This window comes from Crocuta crocuta, unplaced genomic scaffold, assembly GCF_008692635.1.
Source record: "Crocuta crocuta isolate KB4526 unplaced genomic scaffold, BGI_CrCroc_1.0 scaffold270, whole genome shotgun sequence".
Classification (NCBI taxonomy): domain Eukaryota; kingdom Metazoa; phylum Chordata; class Mammalia; order Carnivora; family Hyaenidae; genus Crocuta; species Crocuta crocuta.
Window position 1 is genome coordinate 3855523 of NW_027527569.1, and position 23148 is coordinate 3878670.

Sequence of the window (23148 nt, forward strand, 5' to 3'; positions counted from 1 at the left end):
TAACATATAAAGTATAGAAAATTAAGGGAACTATGGAGATGGGTGGTCCTAGGATTTGAATACCAGAAAAAGCAATAACTCTGAATTGTAATAGTGGCTTTCACTGATCTTGGACAAATTTCATTCAATTGCCATCCATTCGTTTCCCCCTTTAAAAATGTTTATAATAATACCCACATCTGTAGATATGTTCAGAGAATTACCCAATTATTATGTTATAAAGCACTAGGAAATTTTCTCTCTGCTGTGAAAACAATTAAGTGCATGCTAGCATGTAAACATGACAGAAAACTGCATATTTACCCGTCTTAGTTTATATCTTGATCACTATCTGAGGACATCTGACATTACAGCTGCCTAAAGTTAACAGGATATGGGAAAGTATGTCCAGACTATCCATTTTTTAAATTCCTTCCTAAAAATATTATTGCTTTTCCTCTGGAGTATATTAATCATATACCACTTGCTCTCTAAAAAATATAAATAAAAACTACATCCTCTAATTTTCATAATTGTTAGAGAAATATTTATACTTCTCTTGGACGATAATTGAGAAATATTTCCTTCGAGGTACATTTTACTTATAAACTCCTTGAATGCAGAAACCATGTTTACACATCTTGTATACTCCAATAGCAACCAGGAAAGGGGCTCTAACATAATATGAAGCTCCGTAAATATTTTTTCATTATTATTTCTTAAGCTGCTCTCTCTGCTTAGGACTGGGAATGAAAAATAAGTAAGCCAAGGTTCCTGTTCTCAAGGAATGACACACATTATCAAATTGTCTTAGATAACTGTAATACAATTTGCTATGATAAAAAATGGAAAAGGGAGAAAATGTTAAGAAATCTTTAAAGAAAAGATGACATTTTAGAATAAGGACAAATAACTCATATACAAAAGAAGCAAATAGGTAGAGGAAATAACACGGAAAACATTGTATATATAAGGTTCAGTGAGCAGTCCAATGTGTAAAGCATTGAGCAGATGGCAGGAAGTGGTAGAAGATGATACTGGAAACAGGGGCCAGTTTGTAAGGGTCTCACATCTATACCAAAGAGTTTGGATTTTATCCTAGAGACAAATGGTCTTCAAAGTGGGGTGCACTCACCCAAGAGCATATGCACAATTATTCCAGGTAAAATCAGAACATCTATTTATATTTATCTTTTCTCATTCTTTTACATTTTGAGTGTTTGATGAGTGTGTGTGTGTGTGTGTGTGTGTGTGTGCATGTGCACATGCATGTGTGTTCTTTATAAAGAAAAATACACGTGTTGGGTGCATATTCATAATTTTTTCTTGATGGAGTACACAATCAAAAAATGTGAAGACCTAGGCCATAAGCTACCACTGAAAAGCTTTTTTTAAAAAGGTAAAAGTAGGGGCGCCTGGGTGGCTTAGTCGGTTAAGCGTCTGACTTTTGCTTAGGTCATGATCTCGCTGTTCGTGGGTTCGGGCCCCGCGTCGGGCTCTGTGCTGACTGCCAGCTCAGCGCCTGGAGCCTGTTTCAGGGTCTGTGTCTCCCTCTCTCTCTGACCCTCCCCTGCTCACGCTGTCTCTCTCTCTCTCCTAGAAATAAATAAAAATATAAAAAATAAATAAAAAATAAAAAGGTAAAAGTATCAGATCTATATTTTAGAGAGATAACATTGAGGGACATACAGATGACACAGGGAAAAGAATTTTTTTCAGCCTTATTGAGATATTATTGACATATAACAAACATAAGCTTAAGGTGTTCAATTTTGATGATATGATACACGCATATGTTGCAGAATGAATGCCACAATACAGTTAGTTAACACTTCTATCCTGTCACATAATTACCTTTGTGTGTGCGTGTGTGTGTAGTGATTACATTTAAGATATACTCTCTTAACTACTTTTTTTTAAGCTTATTTATTCAATCTCTACACCCAATATAGGGCTCAAAGTCACAACCCAGATATCAAGAATCGCCCACTCGTCTAACTGAGCCAACCAGATGCCTCAACAACTTTTAATTATATAACACAGTATTATTAATTACATTCACCATGCTACATATTACTTTAGAGCTTATTCACCTTATAACTGAGAATTTGTACCCTTTGAATGATATCTCCTCCATTTTACTTACTGCCTGCAGCCCTTGGCCACCACCATTGTACTATTTCTAGGAGTTTGGCTTTTTTAGATCCTGCATATATGTAATATGTACAGTATTTGTCTTTCTCTGTGTGACTTATTTCACTTAGTATAATGCTCTTAAGGTCCATCCATGTTGTCACAAAAGGCAGGATTCCTTTCTTTTTATGGATAATAATATTTCATATTCTTCCACATTCATATTCCTTACTCATTTCAATATTCCATTTTATATATGTTATATATCATATTTTCTTTATCCATTTATCTGTTGATGACCCCTTAGGTTGTTTCTAGATCTTGGCTATTGTGAATAACGCTGCAAAAAAAAAAAATGCTGCAATGAGCATACATGGGGAGTACAGATATCTCTTTGAGATAGTGTTTTCATTCCTTCTGATATATAACCAAAGTGAGATCAGATGGTAGTCCTGTTTTTAATTTTTTGAGGAATCTCCACACTGTTTTCCATAGTGGCTCTACCCGTTTATGTTCCCACCACTGATGGTGCATGAGAGTTCCTTTTATCTCCAACCAAAACCAATATTTAGCTCTTGTCTTTTTGATAATAGCCATTCTGATAGATGTGAGATGATATCTTATTGTGGTTTTGATTTATCGATCCCTGATGATCAGTGATGTTGAACATCTTTCCATGTATCTGTTGGCAATTTACATGTCTTCTTTGGAAAAATGTCTATTCAAGTCCTTTGCCTATTTTTTAATCCTATTGTTTGGTTTTAGTTTTGCTGGTGAAGAATTTCTTTATAAATAATAATGGGATACAATTTAAAGAAAATAATTACTAAATCCTACAGATTCAAACCCATAAAATGACAAAGAATTTATAAATTAACCCACAGAAATCAATTCTCAGATGATTAACTGTCAAGTATGGCAAAAAACAAACAAACACACAAACAGCAACACTGAATGAAATATTTCAATAAACTATACAGCTCAATAATCATGATAATTACTGGTTATTTATTTTAGAGAAAAAGCTAGAGTAAAGGAAGGATAATTTTATAGGACCACATTGTTCATCCAAAAATTCCATTATCAGTTTTAATATTTCTAAATTTAGTGGTTCAAATATTTGTCCTTCCATTCAAATTTTTTACTCCCTGTATATGCCTATCTACTTGAAATTCTCACCTTAGCAATCTCACCAAGACCAACATAATAAGGCTCTGTGAAACACGATAAGCACAGTGAAAGAACCAATGCTAGGAGCTGTGCAGCCTGCAAAGATAAATAAGACGTGGTCCCAGCTCCTAGGAAACCCAACATCATATAAGGGAACTAAGACAGTTACACAGCCAACTACTAACTACATAATCCAGACAGAATGTGCTATGCATTTTAAAAGAGGTATAATGAAAGTCAAAGGGAGTTCCTAACATGTTTTACTCATTTTGCAAAACAAATTTAACAATAAAAATTATAATAGCTCACATATATTGAGGCTTACTACCTACCATGTACTGTGATCTACATGTATTACCTTATTTAATCCTTACAAAAACCCTATGAAGTTGTTTCTACTATTATCTTCATTTTATGGAGGAGGAAAAGAGCTAAAATCTTTTGAATGTGGCACTCTGCCCAGATGTTGTTTTTTTCTCCCCATTCAAAGACACGATTCAGGGAGCACCTGGGTGGCTCAGTCAGTTAGGCATCTGACCCTTGGTTTCCGCTCGGGTCATGATCTCACAGTTTGTGAGTTCGAACACCGCCCTCCCCCCCCCAACATCCCCCACTCTCAGCGTGGAGACTGCCTGGGATTCTCTCTCTCCCTCTCTCTCTCTGCTCCTCCTCCACACTCTCTGTCTCTCACAATAAATAAACTTTAAAAAAAATTCAAAGACGTGAGGGAAAAATAAACCCTCATATGGTCTAGAGCTGTGCTGTCCAATATGGTGCCCACTCCCCATGTGGTAATTGAACACTTGAAACATGGCTGATCTTAATGATGATGTGCTATAAGTGCAAAATACACAGAGATATTGAAGATTTAGTACTGGAAAAAGAGTGTAACATATCTCACTAATAGTTTTATATTGATTAGATATTGAATTGATAAAATTTGATATAATGGGTTAAATAATATACAGTATAAAATTCATCTCATCTTTTTTGTTTTTGTTTTTTGTTTGTTTGTTTAATTTTTTTTAATGTTTATTTATTTTTGAGAGAGACAGAGCATGAGCAGGGGAGGGGGAGAGAGAGAGGGAGACACAGAATCCAAAGCAGGCTCTAGGCTCTGAAGAGTCAGCACAGAGCCTGATGCGGGGCTCAAACTCACAAGCCTTGAGATCATGACCTGAGCTGAAGTTGGATGCTTAACCAACTGAGCCACCAAGCCACCCCTTTGCTTTTTGTTTTTTAAGCTTTAATGTAGTTACTAGAAAATTTTAAATTATATATGTACCTTTCACTATATTTCTATTAAATAGCATTGGTTTAGAGTGTAAAGCAATGAATTACCAACCAAAAAATAAATAAATAACATCAACCACAATCCTCTATGGTAGTAAGCAATCAGGAAGTAAATGCCAGAAATAAGGGCAAAAAAATATCCCATCTTATGCTTTTTTTTTTTTTAAATCCTCTTTGGAACATTATAAAACAAAACAAAACAAGTACTTTCTCTGGGTTTAGAATCAATGACAATGCAGTCGCAAGAAATACATCCAGCACCATCTTGGTTTCTAACATCATTCATTTTGGAGAAATGCAGGAGTAGAGGCTATACAGGATGAGCCTAAAACATCTTTTTGTCTTTTGGTTTGTTTTTTGAGAGAGAGATAGGAGGAGGGGCAGAGGGAGAGAAAGAATCTTAAGCAGGCTCCATGCTCAGCGTGTAGCCCAACACAGGGCACAAGCCCACTTCCTTGGGATTATGACCTGAGCCAAAATCAAGAGTCAGACACTCAACCTACTGAGCCATCCTGGAGCCCCTAGAACATCTTATTATACCAGAAAGTAAGGTAGAGCTACAAACAAAACACAACAATGGAGACATATGAAAGGAACACAGGAACCAACCGAAAGATCTTCCAGTCACCAACCTGGCATAACTTGAGGAACAAAATAAGTAACATAGTGTTGGATTATAACACGAAGTATAGAATAAATAACCATGGGTGCATAATATAAATGCTTGAATTAATGACTGAATGAATATGAAAGAATAGACAAATCTCCCATACAAAAGAATTCTGCTCTTCAAAGACTTAGAGAGTGACTCCTCTATCCCTTAAGTGTAAGCTGCATTACTGACTTCCTACCAAAGAAAAAGTATGGAAAGGGAGTAGGGGAAATGGAGTAACTTTACAGGAGGAAAAACCTGACAAACATTATCTCAGGCATGTGATGAAGCTTAACATCACCAGTGATAATCATTAGTGATAAGTTATATCGACAGCACATTCCCTTGAAATTGTAGGATGAGAATGGCACTTTGCCTCTGCAGTCTTCCCCTCAAAAAACCATAACCCCAGTCCAATTACAAGAAAAACATCAAACAAATCCAAATTGAGAGACTTTCTACAGAGGTGCCTGGGTAGCTCAGCAGTTAAGTATCCGACTTCGGCTCAGGTCATGATCTCACGGTTAGTAGGGTCAAGCCCCACATTGGGTTCTGTACTGGCAGCTCATAGCCTGGAGCCTGTTTCAGATTCTGTGTCTCCCTCTCTCTGCCCTTCCCCCACTCATGTTCTATCTCCCTCTATCCCAAAAATAAATGAACTATAAAAAAAATTTTTTTTATTTACAGAGACTTTCTGCAAAAACTACCAGTACTCTACAAAATTGCCAAAGTCTGGGGTGCCTGGGTGGTTCAGTCGGTTAAGCGTCCAACTTCGGCTTAGGTCATGATCTCACGGTTTGTGGGTTTGAGCCCCACATCTGGCTCTGTGCTGACTGCCAGCTCAGAGCCTGGAGCCTGTTTCAGATTCTGTATCTCCCTCTCTCTCTGACCCTCCCCTACTCATGCTGTCTCTCTCTCTCTCTCTCAGAAATAAATAAAACATTTAAAAAAAAATTGCCAAAGTCAACAAAAACAAAGGTCTGCGAAACTATCAGTCTACAGGAGCCTAAGAAGACACAGTGACTAAATATAATGTGTTACCCTGGATGGGATCCTAGGACAGAAAAAAGAACATTAGGTAAAAACTAAAGGAATCTGGATAAAGTAAGAACTTCAGTTTAATAACCTATCAGTATTGGCTAATCAGTTGTGACCAATGTATCAAAGTATTGTAAGACCTTAAGAGGTCAAACCAGGTAAAGTTTACAGAGCATTCACTGTACTATCTCTGCAACTTTCCTATAAACCTAAAACTCTTAAAATAAAAAGTATATTTTTGGGGCGCCTGGGTGGCTTAGTCGGTTAAGCATCCAACTTTCGCTTAGGTCATGATCTCACGGTTCGTGGGTTCGAGCCCCGCGTCGGGCTCTGTGCTGACTGCCAGCTCAGAGCCTGGAGCCTGTTTCAGTCTGTGACTCCCTCTCTCTCTGACCCTCCCCTGCTCACGCTCTCTCTCTCCTAGAAATAAATAAAACATTAAAAAAAAAATAATAAAAAAAATAAAAAGTATATTTTTAAAAAAAAGGCCTCTTCCAGTTTGAAATTTTTAATATCTGTTGGAATCCTTATTCCAAGTCTTCTATAAACTTGTTATTCATTGCTTCTTAGCAATACAGAATCTCAGGCCCATTCCAGATGTATTAGTCAGGGTTTCCCAGAGAAATAGAACCAATAGAGAGAAAGGGGGAGAGAGAGAGAGAGAGAAAACAGTTATATTAGGAATTGTCTCATGCAATGATGAAGGCTGGGAAGTCATATCTGCAGTGTGAGCCAGCAGCCTAGACACCCAGGAGAGCCTGTGTTGAAAATGAAGTCTAAATGCAGTCTGCTGGACAACTACCCGTTGGCTGGGGAGCAGGGTCTTTTGTCTTATTCAGGCCTTAGACTGAATAAATTCAGCCCACATTAGAGAGCAATCTGCTTTAGCCAAAGTTCACTGATTCAAATTTCAACCTCACCCAAAACACCCTCTAGGTTGACATATAAAATTAACTGTCACACCAGACCTGATAAATCTGAATCTGCATTTTAAGAGGATCTGCTGGGAAATTTCACTCATGGTCAAGTTCGAGTAGCACTGCTGTAGAGAACTCCTAAAAGGAAAGAATCCCACCNTGTTTGTTTGTTTTAATCTGGTAACTTTCCTAGCATTCACTGATCTGGAGGTGAGGGACACCTTCAGAACTCTCCACCCTCCGTGCTGGGTAAGGTTAACCCTCCCATTTGTTCACACATGGACCTTAGCAAGCCTCTGACTTGGTTTTCAGAAGTACTGGCCTGTGAGTCTTCCCCGACTACACTGAACTGTCCAAGATCATCCACCACATCTTATTTTTCCTATCACCAGGCCTTTATTACGGTAACAGCCAAACTGAAACCTGCGGTCAGGACTGCAGGCCCTCCTCTGTCCCACTCCCACTGCCCCGTCTTCCAATCCCCCACCCCACCCCCAGGGCAGACCGGTCCATTTTACTCTGAGTCAGCAAATGCCAGAAATTGCTATTCAAATTAGAACCAGAAAGACGTTACACACCCATATTAGAGGATTCTAGAAGTTGAAGCGTATGAAACTGACAATATTGGCTATTTTGACCCACAAAATCAGCTATTTCATAGGGACGAACAGTATGTTTCCATTCAGTTTTTTCCTCTTCAAAAGCTACTTTAGGGGCCACGTGTTGTGGCGGGTAGACAGTAGCAGGATTGCTAATATTCATGGCAATTCATTACTGATAAATGAATGTCAAATACACACCACCCATTTCTTAAGTTCCAAATAAGCCCTCCCCTCAATTATGCGCGATTCAAGACGCTGCCGCCTTCAGGGTCCCATTCAACTGGTCCCGCAGGGGCAGCCCCTAAGCTTCACAAGGGAGGGGAGCTTTGATCCTCGGAACGCCGACGATCCCGCAAGCCCAGAGCCCAAAGGCCCGACGTCACACTGACCTCGCCCGGCCAGGCCACAACTCCCAGAATTCTGCTTTCCCCGCCCAACCGCTCCGGAGTTGCCCGAACCTAAGATGGCGGCGGAGGCGGAGGCGGAGGCGGTGCGGCCGCCTCTGGGCGGTGCGGTGGTGACGGGACGTAGCCGAGGGGCGGTGCCAGGCCCCGGGCGGTGCCGGCGCGGCCCGGGCCTTCGGCTCTCCGGCCGCGTCTCTCCTTTTTGCAGGTATCGCCCGCCTGCGTCTCGCGGCCGTCATGAGGTCCCCGGTTCGGGGCCTGGCCTCGAGCGATGGTGAGGAGGGCTCAGATAGGACGCCCCTGCTGCAGAGCACCCCGCGGGTGGAAGCCGGTGAGTAGCGAAGCCGTCCGAGGGCGGGAGTGGCCAGGGTACACGCGTCCTTGGCAGATGCGACCCGAGCTGCTTAGGGGTAAGGGGTCTTGAGGAAGGGAAGCCTAGGCGCGAGGGAATTCGAGGAGCGGGATCCATTCCCGGTCCCGCTGAGAGCCCGCCTGCCCAGGCGCCCAGAACCTGCTCTGGGGTCTGGCGGGAACCGTGAGGCAGGGCCGGGCTGAAGGCTGGGGTGGGGCCTCGGCAGATGCAGCCCCGCGGGGTAAGGGCAGGAGCTGCCGGGCGCCGCAGGCAATTTTCGATAACTTCTGTGCAAGAATGTATTAGAGGAGAACCTGCAAATCAATGGGCAAAGGGCCGGGCGGAGGACCCGGTGTTAAGGGCCGACGGGGAGAGATGCCTGCAGATGGGTGCGCAAGGGGTTGGACGGAACCAGTCTGTCACCCCCAGGTTTCCGCAGCTGCTGTCCGCCAGCTTGCAATCTGGTAGCTCCTTGGGCGGAGAGGACTGAGGTTAACATTTGTGTGTATATAGAGGAAAACTTGCACAACCCAGCGAATATCTTGAACTTGTGCCCCCATTTTTTTTTTCCGTATGGTAGTCTACGATTTAAGTTAGAAAACAGTTTAGTTATCCTCTAGATCGGATATCTATAAAGCTCTAAGATAATTTGTCAAAGGCCCTGCAACAAATAGAAAAGAACTTTACAATGTATCTTCCATGAATTTGGGGAAATTGAAATATATCACTATTTAATATTTTTACAAATGTAATTTCTTTAAAAGTAGTTAAAAATAAAGAACACCTCCATTTGTAGGCATTCTGTACTTTCAAAGATGTGTGCATGAGAAACAGTTTAATTAGAAATTTGGCTTTTCCTGACCAGAAACAGGGTAGTCCTGTAGTTTGTATTGTTATTATTATTATTATTTGTTTTTAACATTACCAGATGGTGGCAGTAGATGTGGCAACCTCCGAGCTCCATCCAGCAGCCAGGAGCTGATTTTAGAGGCGGCTCAGTGTACATAACTGTACCACTGACATTTTACCTAGAAATTGGCCTTAGTTCCGTAAACTGCGCTTTTTCTGTGGCATATGCTGTTAGCTTTCTATAATTTTCTTCTGTAAAATAACCTAGTACAGAAATAAAGAACAAATGTAATTATCAAGATATTCCCTAGAGACTACTATATTCTGTTGCAGTTGAGAAAATATATATGTACCTTATCTATGCCTAAGTGTATACTTCTGATTTTCAGAAGAGAAAATGCTGGTAAAATAGCAGCTGTAAAATTTTACAGTAGTAAAAAGACTTTAGAAACTAACCATCTGGTGGTGCATCATTGTATACAACATAGACATCCCAGGGCCACAGAGATTAAATTCCCAAAGGTTGCATGTAGCCACATTTGTGTTATATTTGAGAAATTCGTATTTGAAAAATGCTTAATCATTTTTACTTAATCCATCACAACTTTAAAAGTTCCCTACTACACCATCAGTAAGAGAACATGGTTTTAAATTATACATAGTGTTTCTTTATTGAGAGCTAAAATTAAGATATGTTTCTTTAGGATTAAGAATTAATACCACTCAGGTTGATGTAATATGATGGGAATTTTCAGTAACCTGACTATGGTTTGCCTCTCAAGCATTTGCTTTTACTCAGCCTGGTGGATTTCAGAGGTGCCCACCAAAATGATGGGGGAAGTTCAGCCCAACACTGATAAACAATATGAAGTCTATAGATTTTTCTGCCTAATGTAGGTAGGAGGAAGGGAAGGAACTAAACAAGGAAGAGCAAAGCTTCCCCTTCCACACATAAAATTTCATTCTTCACACTTGATACCAGTTGAAGGTTTACTTTTGTATGAATGACATGTGTCGTGTGTTTGATTAAGTGGATTATCAAAATACTGTTGCATCAAAAATGTGTTCACTCATGTTAGGAAAAAACAGTTTTAGGGCTCCTTAGACATTTCTTTGTGTTTAAAGACAGAGCATGGATCTGGAGCCAGAGTGCCTAACTGCCAAACCCAGCTCTGCTAACTTGCTGTGTGAGCTATAGCAATTACCTAAGCTCTCTATGCATTCCTTGTCAGTAAGTCAGGGAAAATAGTACACCTAATGTATAGGGTTATTGTGAGGATTAAATGAGCTAATAGGAAGTGCTTAGAGTTTAGCACATACTAAATATTCCTATTATTATTATCATTATTATCAGTGAAGACCATTTGGATTTTGTATTCCTCAGAGAATGTGGGCAGAGCAAAATGAGGTTCCCATTCTTCATGGTCATACTCTACTGGACCTTGTGATTCCTAACTTATAGTTCATTCTATGCTTTGTTTTCATTGATGAGGAGAGTGGTGTTTCGTTTTGTTTTTTGCCTCTACTGTTCTGTTGCAGGGGTAACATTCAGGGCTTGTTTACACAAGCATTGAGTTTCACAAATATACTTTATGTGTCAAATATAAGGTATGGAGTGCTGGTAGAGAGCAGCCATATTACAGAACAAAGGCAAATGGCCTTGGGTCATTGGGTCATTTGGGTCATGTGATAATCAATAGTAGCTGAATCCATTTTAGTGGAATTGGGCGTTTTCATATAAATGAGTATTAATTTGGGAATTAATACATAATGATTCATCAGGAATTAATTACCCATAAGGCAGAGTAAGACTAGTTGAATATTACTCTATTTATTTTTTAAATGTTTTTACTTATTTCTGAGAGACAGACAGTGTGAGGGTCAGAGACAGAGGGAGACACAGAATCTGAAACAGGCTCCAGGCTCTGAGCTGGCTGTCAGCACAGAGCCCAACACGGGGCTCAAACCCATGAACCGTGAGATAATGGACCTGAGCCAAAGTCAGACGCTTAACTGATTGAGCCACCCAGGCGCCCCGAATATTACCCTTTTTCAAGGCAAAACATATTACATTCATGTTAAAGATTTTTGAGGCAGAGAGAGTGTGAGCAGGGGAGGGGCAGAGAGAGAGGAAGACAGAGGATCTGAAGAGGGCTCCACACTGACAGCAGCAAGCCCAATGTAGGGCTTGAACTCACAAACTTCAAGATCGTAACCTGAGCTAAAGTCAGCCACTCAACCAACTGAACCACCCAGGCGTCCCTAAGATTTTCCTTTTTTTAAGTGATCTCTACGCCCCCAACATGGGGCTTGAACTCACGACCCCAAGATCAAGAGCCAGCCAGGTACCCTAATAGGAATTTTTTTGTAATGCAGTTCCTGGGCCAAGGGGGCTCACTGTGTCTAATGCCCATCCTCCTTTAGGGAAAATCATCATCTGCGTGGGTGAGTGCTCCCAACCATGCATTTTCCACTCAGTCTCTCCCTCACTACTCACTACTTCCTTGCTTCTTCCCACTGCCACACCCTTCTACAATGAATAAATACCTGGCATTCTAAGATTTTCACCAGCCTTCCCTCCACCCACACATCCTTGTTTCTACAGAAACCTGGCCTTCTGGACATATCATTTTCACTCGTCGCTGCTGCTTTAAGGGATTATTAGTTTCTCTTGCCATGTGCTCATTGATAAGATTGACTGCCGGGAGCCACACCGGCCTCTATGGATGGCAGTCACAGCAAGGAAATGGCAGTGTTTNGGTGGCACTCTATCTTATTGGTATAACTTCATCCATGGTGAACAGGAAAGGAACTCACTTTTACTGAGTACTTACCACAACTGCCCTAGAGTATTTCATTTAATTCACATACAACCCAGTGAGGTGGATGGTGATTGCCTGATTTTAAGAGCCAAGAAACCTAAGAGTGATACTTTTAAGTAATTTCCCCCAAAACACACAGCTGGTGAGATACAGGACTGAGATTCATTCCCAGGCCTGCTCTTCTCTAAATTAGCCTGTGTTCTTTCAAGTACACCCACTCCACATTCCTAAGTTTAAACTATATTTAAGAAGCTGATGTTTGTTTTGATGGGTACTCTGTTCGTTATGCAAGCATGATTTTGCTTTGAACTTGATTTCAAGGTGGCAGATGCCCGATGGATGTTCTCTCTCTTCATGATGCAAGCATTCTTTTGTTGGACCAATTTCAAACATTATCCAAATTCACAGGCACATTTTGTCTGATCACCATACTTTCTTGAAATAAAATTTTTCTGACTGATTTGTAAGCAATAACCATTTTTATAAAGTAGCAACCATATATTTTAATATCTCTTAAAACCTCATAGTCATATACCTTGTGGCATCTGTGTTGATTTTTTATTTTCTGATTATTGACTGTGCCCCCAGAAAGTTAAAATTGTCTGATCTATAACTTCTATGTCATATTTTCAAGTAATGTCAACTTCTAGCCCTACATCTTCTTCAAAGGATAAGGTATATCAAAATCCAAGGGCTCCTGGGTGGCTTAGTCGGTTAGCATCTGACTTCGACTCAGGTCATGATCCTGTGGTTCATGAGTTCGAGCCCCGCACTGGGCTAGAGCCTGGAGCCTGCTTCAGATTCTGTGTCTCCCTCTCTCTGCCCCTCCCCCATTATCTCTCTCTCTCTCTCTCTCTCTCTCTCTCTCTCTCAAAAACATAAAGTTAAAATTTTTTTTTAAGAAAAAGGTATGTCATAGTCCAAATCAAGCATCACATGGGGGAGAAACTGATTACAGTAAAATATAGTAACTGCAAATAGGATAGAAAGGAGTAACAACATTACAAGTCAGAATAGCATAAAATAAAGTTGTCTGGACTAATAAGTAAGCCGAATTACAAGTGAGTTCACTCCTCCCTTTCACTTGGTGCCACATCTAATATGTAGGCAAGGCCCAGTCAGTTCTGCTTTTAAATGTATATCAAATCTTCCCATTTCTCTCCATTGCCTCTGCTTTATCCTAGTTAAAGTCACCTTCATCTCTTTCCTGAAAAACTCTAATCGCCCCTTAAGTGATTTTTCCGAGTCTACATCTTCTGCCATGATTCACACTTCTCCCCCTTGGTAATTTCCACACAGCAACCAGAGAAGCTCTTGAAACCAAAAATTACCTGTTGTTACTCCTCTACTGAAGTAAGTAATGAACTTTGCAAATAGTACTTTGGCAAAGCAGGCAGTACATATATCTGGAGTTTTCTTACTCCAAATTATACCAAGTAACACAGTTTGGTTGTCCAAATTTTGCAAGATTATGAGGCCCCCATCCAGATTTCTGGGTATTATTGACACAGAGCAATGATAAAGAAAACATGCCTTGCTGTATGCAAAGCCTCCCTAACTAGACAGCAGCCCATTTGGCTGGAGCAGAGTGTCTCGATTCAAGTAGCACAGACAGCATGAACAGAGCCTTAGAAACACAGTTCTCACAGGTCTAGGTCTAACAATGGCAGTGGTGCCATAATTCTAAGAGCTGTACTCCAAAGGGAGTCAGTTGAAAAGTTCTCTGATAAGTGATGTAGTTCCTACACAGAGGAAAAATTGATAGCAGTTGTTAAGTGTCTGAAGGCATATAGAAAAGCGAGTTTGATCATAGTACTTAAGAATATCCCCAAGTATAGTTGTGCCATATATTCATTAATGCTGCAGTCTGAGTCGGTCACTCTGAATCAGTACCAAGACCTGCCTACTCTGAAAAACATTCTTGTTTGAGGTTAGGTCAATGAAAACACCAGGATTCCTGAGTAGGGGGAAATGCATATGTAGTCATTAATATATGACATTACCCAAATAAAGCATACTTATATTCATATATAAGTATTGGACTTTAGATGGTCATTATGAAGTAAAATAGATGTTCATATCTTTCAACAGCTATTTATCACTCAGTGTTTACCAAACTTAAAGGTGTAAGACCCTGGATTAACCACTCTCTGTCACTAAGGGATCAATCAACCTTAACTTCCTAAATTCCTGTCCCCTCTCCAATTCTGCAACTCAGCAAAAGAAGAAAAAGACAGAGTAATGTGCATACGCCTGTCATTAAAGTAAAAAAATAGATCAAAATTCCTCCTGTCACATGATCTTTCTTTCATTGGTTCCTCCAACCTATTCTGCCTTCCTTTTTTTTTTTTTCTTTTTTAATCCTTGCGGTACCTTCACTTACTTCCTTTTTTAATGTGGGCCCTTTAAGCATGATCAACTGAGCAACTGTCACAGATGCTGCAACTGTCACAGATTCTGCACATTTGCTTCTGGATTCTTAAACACATTTAGTTTAGGAGGGCCTTAAGTATTAATCATGGCTTCTGATTCAACCCCAGCCTCTGAGGATACTTTTCAAGGTAAGAAATTTATCAAGAAGGTTCCATGCCCTAGCCTTAGCAGGAAATTTTTGTGCTGTGCTACAATTACAGTGAGATGGCCACTAATCCATAGTCAGTAGTATGTGTGCTATGCTGTAGTGAGTACTCTGGTATTTATTGGCCATGTTTAAGATAGTTTTTCAGAAACAGTGATGCCATTAAACCCCTTATCTGTTTCTCTCATCTTTGTCAACTGACAGTTCTGAGTCTGTAATGAAGATTTTTCTGAGCAAAGTTGGTAAAGCTATTGCCTTTGTGTTTTAAAAAAGCTCTCTTATAGTTCAGGCTCTTATGTGTTAAATGTTTATCAAAACTGCAGCTGCTGAGGACGGATTCTCTTTGATAAATGTTTTCAGATATGCTTAATCAGATTATTCTCAGAAAAATACTCCTTATTTGTGAATTTGTGTACTTCTAAAAAGTAACCTTTTTACTAATTTAGACGATATCATCTAAGCTATTCTTTTAGTGAAAGCTGTCCCCCAATATTTATTTCAGCTCCAGTGTGCTGCTCTGCTCGTTATAACTTAGCAGTGTTGGCTTTTTTTGGTTTCTTCGTTCTCTATGCATTACGGGTGAATCTGAGTGTGGCATTGGTGGACATGGTAGATTCAAATACAACTTTAGCAGATAATAGAACTTCCAAGGAGTGTGCAGAGCATTCTGCTCCCATAGAAGTTCTTCATAATCAAACGGTAAGTGCTACTTTCTAAACAATCTTATTCCTAAAATACGTCCAAGTAAAAATACTGAAACATCTTTCTTCATCCTGCAGAAACCACAAACACTTACACATCATGTAAACTGAGTCTTTTTCCTCTGTGTTTTTCCAGGAACTAGTTGAACAGTAACATAACTACAGCTACTGCTGCTTGAAGATAATTTGGAAAAACCTGTTTAGCATACCAGAAAATTTGATTGTTTTAGATGTTGCTGAATAATTTTTATGGGACTGTTGTTCTGTTGCTGTTCTGTTTAAAGATTACGTTTGCAGGAAAGCTTGGGTCATCTGCAGTATGAAAAATAAGAACAGGTCAATTTCTTAGGACATCCTTTTCTAACACTTAGGTTATGCCTAACCTAAACTGCTTAAGTCACTTTGCCTGCTTCATATTATAGTAGAATTGGTAAGTGTGTGCTCATCATTTGTTCAGAATTGAGTTTTATATATTGCAAACATTTTATTTTGCTTATCAGACAGAGATAGAAAAGGAGAAAACGCTGGTGTCCTTTTTTATGAGTATCTTTTCATCCATTTCCAGTGTTCACAAAGAAGCCAGATCACACTTGGGTTAGTCCCCTCTGCGATTTGTAAGCAAGAGCATTCAGACGCAGGAAGTTTTTGCCTAAACAAACACACATACAAAATAGTGACTTAGCAAAAAAAATTTTATTTGACTCTAATAATGTTGCTGAACTCATATTTGGGTTCACATCACCTACTTTCCCTACTTCAACCTGTGACTTATAACTGCTAGACAGTTCATGAAGTCCAATAATTCCACAGATAAGCTACACATTGGTACTTCAGATAAGGATAATTAGAGGGGGGCTGTGCATTTTTCCCTTTGGCAAGTGCTTTTGTTGATCTAGCTAATTGTATTCATCTGCCTTATGTCAGCAGTAAAAAGAAATCCTGCAATTGTTCTTGACACATTGGCTCAGTGATATGACTACATGCATTAAAGATGTCAGATATTCTGATTAGTCACTACATCTTCATTATTACCTTACTATGTGCTGCTACTAATTAGAAGACATTTCCTACTCACATGAAGTTTATGGTTGGTTTAAATTCTTCTTCTTCATGCTTGTTCAAGTGTTCGTTCTGAATCAGGAAGATATTAATAATCTATATTTCTGCATACTAGTAACCAACATTAAGTGAATGCTTCATGTGTCAGGCCTTTTTCATTTAACTTCCCAGATCACAAATCCAGTAAGTAATCGAGCGAGGCTTGAACCCAGGCCTGGCTCCAAAGCATAGCTCAGCCCATACAGTATTGTGTCTAGTAGAATTTCTGGATTAAACCTCTGCCTGTTATTTGAGCCTTCTTGGTCATGGTCATTACAAAGCCTCTACAGTTCATTCTAGAGTCTAGTTTCATAAAATAGCAAGCCTTTTGCACTTTATGGCTTTCAATTATTTTCCATTCTCTCCTAGAAATGGCAGGTTGGGTTGTGGTGACTCACCTACCTAGTAGAAAGTTTCTAAATTTTTCACCTGAAAACAGTGATTCAAAATTACATTTCTACGTACTTACATGCCAGTTAGACAAAAGAGCTATTTAGTCCAAGTCTTAAAAGGTTGTTTTCTCCCCTACTCTTTATAGGGTAAAAGGTACCAATGGGATGCAGAAACTCAAGGATGGATTCTCGGTTCTTTTTTTTACGGCTACATAATCACCCAGATTCCTGGAGGATATATTGCCAGCAAAGTGGGCGGGAAACTGCTGCTAGGATTTGGGATCCTTGGCACTGCCGTCTTCACCCTGTTCACTCCCATTGCTGCAGATTTTGGATTCGGAGCCCTCATTGTACTCAGGGCACTTGAAGGACTAGGAGAGGTAAGTTTTTTCTCTTTTGTTTTTCCTCTTTTCCTGTATCACTTTCTTGTCTCCTTAAAGATACCATATTTTGGTTTGAATATAAACCAAAAATTGACATCAGAAGATAGTAAGGACTTATTTTTTAATTGGAAAAACAATAAATGGGGCACCTGGATGGCTCATTGGTTGAGTGTCCAACCCTTGATTTTGGCTCAGTTCATGATCCCAGGATCGTGGGATCCAGCCCTGCATCATGCTCAGCATCAGATAGATATTCTCAATCTCTCTCTCTCTGTCTCTATCTCTCTGTCCCTCTCCCCCGCACACACACATCCTCTCTCTCTCAAATTAAAAAGAAAAACAAAGAAAAGAGATTAACTAGTAAATAACTTGAGTAGATTTCATATCAGTGAGGTCAATGGGTTCTCAAGTGGGAACATGATGAAACTGGAAGCTTTGCTTAAAAATCAGAGAAAACATTTTCCAGGGAATACTTCACAGCTCTTCCTACTCACTCTTACTTCAGGAGATAAGAAAATAAATGACTAAAGGTGCCTGGATGGCTGTCAGTTAAACGTCTGACTCTGGCTCAGGTCATGATCTCAAGGTCTGTGAGTTCAAGCCCTGCATCCAGCTCCATGCTGACAGTTCAGAACCTGGAGCCTGCTTCAGATTCTGTGTCTCCCTCTTTCTCTGCCCCTCCCCCATGCATTCTCTGTCTCTGTCTCTTCTCTCTCTCTCAAATAACTAATAAAACATTTAAAATTTTTTTAAAAAAGAAAAGACAAGACATGACTACTAAAATGGTTAAGATAAACTAGCTTTACCTCTTGAAGTTTTGCAGGTTTATCTCTGCCTTATCATTAATTGATTCCTCAGATCTAAAACACATTTTACACAATGGTTTGTCAAATTGCCTTGTTTTACTTTTAAATGTGTTGTTATTCAGAGCTTCCTCTTTCTTCGTTTTTCTGGTTCTCAAACTTAGAGACAAGTAATTTATCATTTTATATAACTATCTATGGTTTTATGATTTTTCTGACTTTTCTGCTGCTTTGAGAATTGTTATTATCAGTCTTTATCTCTTTTTTCCTCTACTTCTAAGATTTTTATCACTTTTGAAAATTTTAATTCCTTATCTTTCATTTCCTTTCCACTTCTCTTGCATTTCATCATATGTACCTCTATCTTTAAATAATGATCTCTTTCTGTTTCTGACTTTGTGCTTCTACCTGTGAAATGGAAGCATATATTTATTTTGCCCTTACCATTTCTTTAACCCAAGCGAAATAGTGTCCTCTGGGTTTGGTGTATAGAATGAAAGTTAGTAGGTAACAATGTATCATGCTGTGTTGGAAAAACACTGACTAGAGTCATAAAATCAGATTTGAATAACAACTCCACTGTATCTAATGGTGAAACTATAGGTAAACCCTAATCTCTAGACCTCAGTTCCATCATTTTTAAGATTGGGACTAAAATACCCTCCCACATCTTCAGATGTGATAATGATTGCTAGAGTGCTTTAGAAATTGCCAAACACTGTGTAAATTTAAGCTTTGATCACCTAATAAGCAATCTTATTTTGTCCTTATCAAATAGAGATGTACTAAATAAGCTGTTTTGACTACAAAATAAAAATTACTCCCCCGTTACCAGGTTCCTCTTCTCCTTACCTAAGTAAAATATACTTAGTTGCAGCATATTTTCTCTGCTCCAGATATTGAATCTCCTTGCTGAATGTATTCCCGTATATTAGCTTCTTGTCTGTTTATGCCACTAATTTAGCATTATAGTATATTTGTTATATTATTACTACTATCTACTACTATCTCAAGTAACCTTGTTACATCTAAACAGAAGTTAAGTTGTGTTTGTTCTTTTTTCTCTCTTCCTCCAGTATATATCACATGTACATTGCCTAATCCATAAACTTAAGTCAGCATCTTTCCTCCCTAGCATCTGATTCACCATAAATATACCTACATTGTCCCTAGAGTTTTATAATGAAATTTTCTACAACATAATCTCTGTAGATGTTTCCCAACACCTTAATCTTTATTCTGTAGTGACTCATCCTGTGGTTGCTCTATGAGACGAATTCTTATCAACTTGCAATGCTGCCTAAATCATTTGTGCCTTCTGTTGGTATTTCTTTCTTCCTTTTTTTTTGAAAGAATCAGCAGGAAGTACAAAGCGTTAAAGCACTTATTTTTGTCTCCATGAATAATAGCACTAGCTACCATTTAGCTTTACAACAATCATGCAAGAGAAGAAGTATTGTATTTGTTTTACAGATAAAGAAATTGAAGTTCTAGGAAGTTAACTAATCTTTGTTAGGCTACACAGTTAATGGCCAAAGAGAGCTGTGAATCCACTTCTTTGAATCTACCTGAAATCTATTCCCTCTCACTCTTCCCCAGCATGTCGTCTTCCTCTCCCAAGTCTCTGTGACTCTCCTGCCTGCCCTGTTCCAGCCTCTTCATATCAGTAATTGGCATTTACTAGGCTAGTTATTACCGAAAGGGGTGTGGGGGGAGACTATAAACGCTCTAATCAAATTCATCAGGGTTTTTTGTAGGACAATTTTTCTTGTTGATTAAGGTCAATTTGAATTTTCTTCCATTATCCCAAAGTATTAACTCAGCATTTAAAAAAAAAATTTTAACATTTATTTATTTTTGAGACAGAAAGAGAAAGAACATAAGCAGGGGAGGGGCAGAGAGAGGGACACACACAGAATCTGAAGCAGGCTCCAGGCTCTGAGCTGTCAGCACAGAGCCCAACGCAGGGCTCTAACTTACACGGACCGAGAGATCATGACCTAAGTGCAGTTGGATGCTTTAACTGACTGAGCCACCCAGGCGCCCCAGCTCAGCATTTTTTTTTTAATGTTTTATTTATTTCTAGGAGAGAGAGAGAGAGACAGCGTGAGCAGGGGAGGGTCAGAGAGAGAGGGAGACACAGCCTGAAACAGGCTCCAGGCTCTGAGCTGGCAGTCAGCACAGAGCCCGACGTGGGGCTCGAACCCACGAACCGCGAGATCATGACCTAAGCGAAAGTCGGATGCCTAACCGACTAAGCCACCCAGGCGCCCCAGCTCAGTATTTTAAAGTTATATATTGGTAGTAACATTCCTATTTCATTTAGGCCATTAATAAAGTAAATGAATAAAATTGACCTTGAGAGGGATTCCTTTATGTCATCACTCAGTGCATTCTTTTAGATTTATTGTAACCCTTATGCTGGAGTCCTCAAGCCAGTTGACAGAATCAGTCTTTGTTGAGAGACTTTGAAAGTACTTCACTAGAAGGCGTTTTCACTCAAGACTATAAAGACATCTCACTTCATGGAACCCGACTCTAGTTTGATTCTTATCCAGAAATTTCTCTTACAACAAAATACTCAACCGAATTTAAAATATTCACTAATCTACCTTATATTTCAGCAGAAGTATCTTTTTCCTCTCCTCAGGGTGTTACATTTCCAGCTATGCATGCCATGTGGTCTTCCTGGGCTCCCCCTCTTGAACGAAGCAAGCTTCTTAGCATTTCATATGCAGGTAAGACAACCATTCTTCTAAAAACTTTGCCACGTATATATATCAGCTTTGGATTAAAAAAAAAAAAAAAAAGCCTGCACACCAGAATGATGTCAGATGCCTCCTTTAGGTGAAAATTAAGTTTTAGAAAATTAATTTTACTATTAATTTTTCTCTTGGCTCAACATATAACAATGTGGCTTAGTTAATTAATATCATTTTCTCCATCTGCCATCATTTATTTCAAAACATGTTGCTCATTCAGATGTGAATGCTACAGGGTTTTTTTTTTTAAGGTCCAATAGCTGGAAAGTTGAACGCTGTTGTCCTTAAATTGTGATTTCTAATTTTTTTTTTTGGTAAACGTTTGTTTATTTTTGAGAGAAAGATAAAGCACAAGCATGGGAGGGACAGACAGAGAGGGAGACAGAGAATTCCAAGCAGGCTCCACACTGCCAGCTTAGAGCCTGCTAAGGGGCTCAAACTCACAAACCATGAGATCATGACCTGAGCCGAAATCAAGTGTCAGACGCTTAACCAACTGAGCCACACAGGTGCCTTTTCTGATTTCTCATTTGATTGTCTAATGAGCATATCATGATTCTCAGCCTCTTTCTTCATACATCTTTTTTCTATGCATTTATTTGCCAACATTTTAATCTATGGGTGAGAGAGCATAAGCTTTATATATGAATTATAATTTTACCAGATCACACACTGAATGAAAACTTTTGGACCTGACTGCTTTTAAATACGGTGGCTGAGAAAGACCTCTCTGTGGTGACTTTTAAGCTAAAATCTGAAGGATAAAAATGAATCAGTCATGCAAAGAGCAGAAGGAGGAACATTTAGCCCACCAGAACAGCATGTACAAGGGCTCTCAGACAGGAAGTAACAGAGTTTAAAGAAATGAAAAACCACTGTGGGTAGCGAGCACTTAATGAATAAAGGGGATAATAGCATAAGGTGATGTTGGAAAAATAGACATGGACCAAATTATATCAGACAGAGGCCACAGGAAGAAATGTAGTTTTAGGGGGTTTTTTCCTCCAAAATATAATGGAGAGATATCAGAGGTTTTGAATCAAAAGAGAGACATGATCCAATTTACATTTTAAGAAAATGATTCTTATAGCTATGTAGAGATTGAAATGACAAATCTGATGATAAGTTCATGGGCAGGTACTACCTATGGTTCCTCTTTACCTATTGAGTGAAGTCTAAGCCTGAACTGTGGGGTCAAGATTCTTTACAGTCTTCATCACTTCATTTCTGCTAGCCTGGTCCCTGGCACATAGTGTCTGAAGTGGAGTAGATATTCAATGACTATTCAACCTATTTTTCCAGCCTTTATTCCTATTCTTTCCTTCACCAGAGTGAAGTTCCCAGACTCTCTCTGCTTCCCTACTTCCATTCCTTTACTCATCCTATTACATCTGCCTCCATATCATCTTTCTTACCTTGTTTCTACAGGATAAAAATCTCACCCATCTTTCAAAGTCTATTGCTGCTTCATATATCTTTTACTGACCTCTGGAAGTCAGAGGTAATCTGTCCCATATTTGAACTTCCACATTGCCCTGTGACACTTAACACTTTCTAAGATGTAATAACTGTTTATTTTTATCCCCTATGTAAGACTAAAACTTGAGACCAGAAACAGTATCTGATTATTTTAGCTGCCACTGTACCTACTAAGATATCTTCTATTTGGTGATTAAAATGAATTTCAGGGCACCTGAGTAGCTTAGTCGGTTAAGTGTCCAACTGTTGATTTCATCTCAGGTCATGATCCCAGGGTCGCGAGATCAAACCCTGCCTTGGGCTCTGCTCTGAGCATGAAGCCTGATTAAGACTCACTCTCTCTCTCTCTTCCCCTCTTCCTTCTGCCCCTCTCTCCCATCCATGCTCTCTCTTTCTCAAAAAAAAAAGGGGGGGGTAGAATTTCATTATTTATTTATCTTATTTTTTTTTAATTTTTTTTAATGTTTTATTTATTTCTAGGAGAGAGAGAGAGAGAGACGGCGTGAGCAGGGAAGGGTCAGAGAGAGAGGGAGTGACAGACTCTGAAACAGGCTCCAGGCTCTGAGCTGGCAGTTAGCACGGAGCCCGACGCAGGGCTCGAACCCACAAACCGCGAGATCATGACCTAAGTGAAAGTTGGACGCTTAACCGACTAAGCCACCCAGACGCCCCTTATTTATTTATCTTAAATAATTGTTTGTAATATATTTTGGGCAAATTACGTTACCAAAAGCTTCATTC

The 23148-nt window shown here is 39.5% G+C and overlaps 1 protein-coding gene across 3 annotated transcripts in view; it reads left to right on the forward strand.

The window, feature by feature from the left end:
• The first annotated feature begins 8343 nt into the window (after positions 1–8343).
• SLC17A5 (solute carrier family 17 member 5) overlaps positions 8344–23148 on the forward strand; it is a 46926-nt gene continuing 32121 nt past the window's right edge. For 2 of the 3 annotated variants that reach the window (XM_077770300.1, XM_077770307.1), the window contains exons 1-4: positions 8344–8519; positions 15292–15488; positions 17127–17360; positions 20817–20904. In XM_077770300.1, the coding sequence (XP_077626426.1) occupies positions 8426–8519; positions 15292–15488; positions 17127–17360; positions 20817–20904 (613 nt within the window). In that variant the 5' untranslated portion in view covers positions 8344–8425. The remainder of the gene's footprint in view (positions 8520–15291; positions 15489–17126; positions 17361–20816; positions 20905–23148) is intronic. The other variant, XM_077770316.1, reaches the window with a different exon arrangement.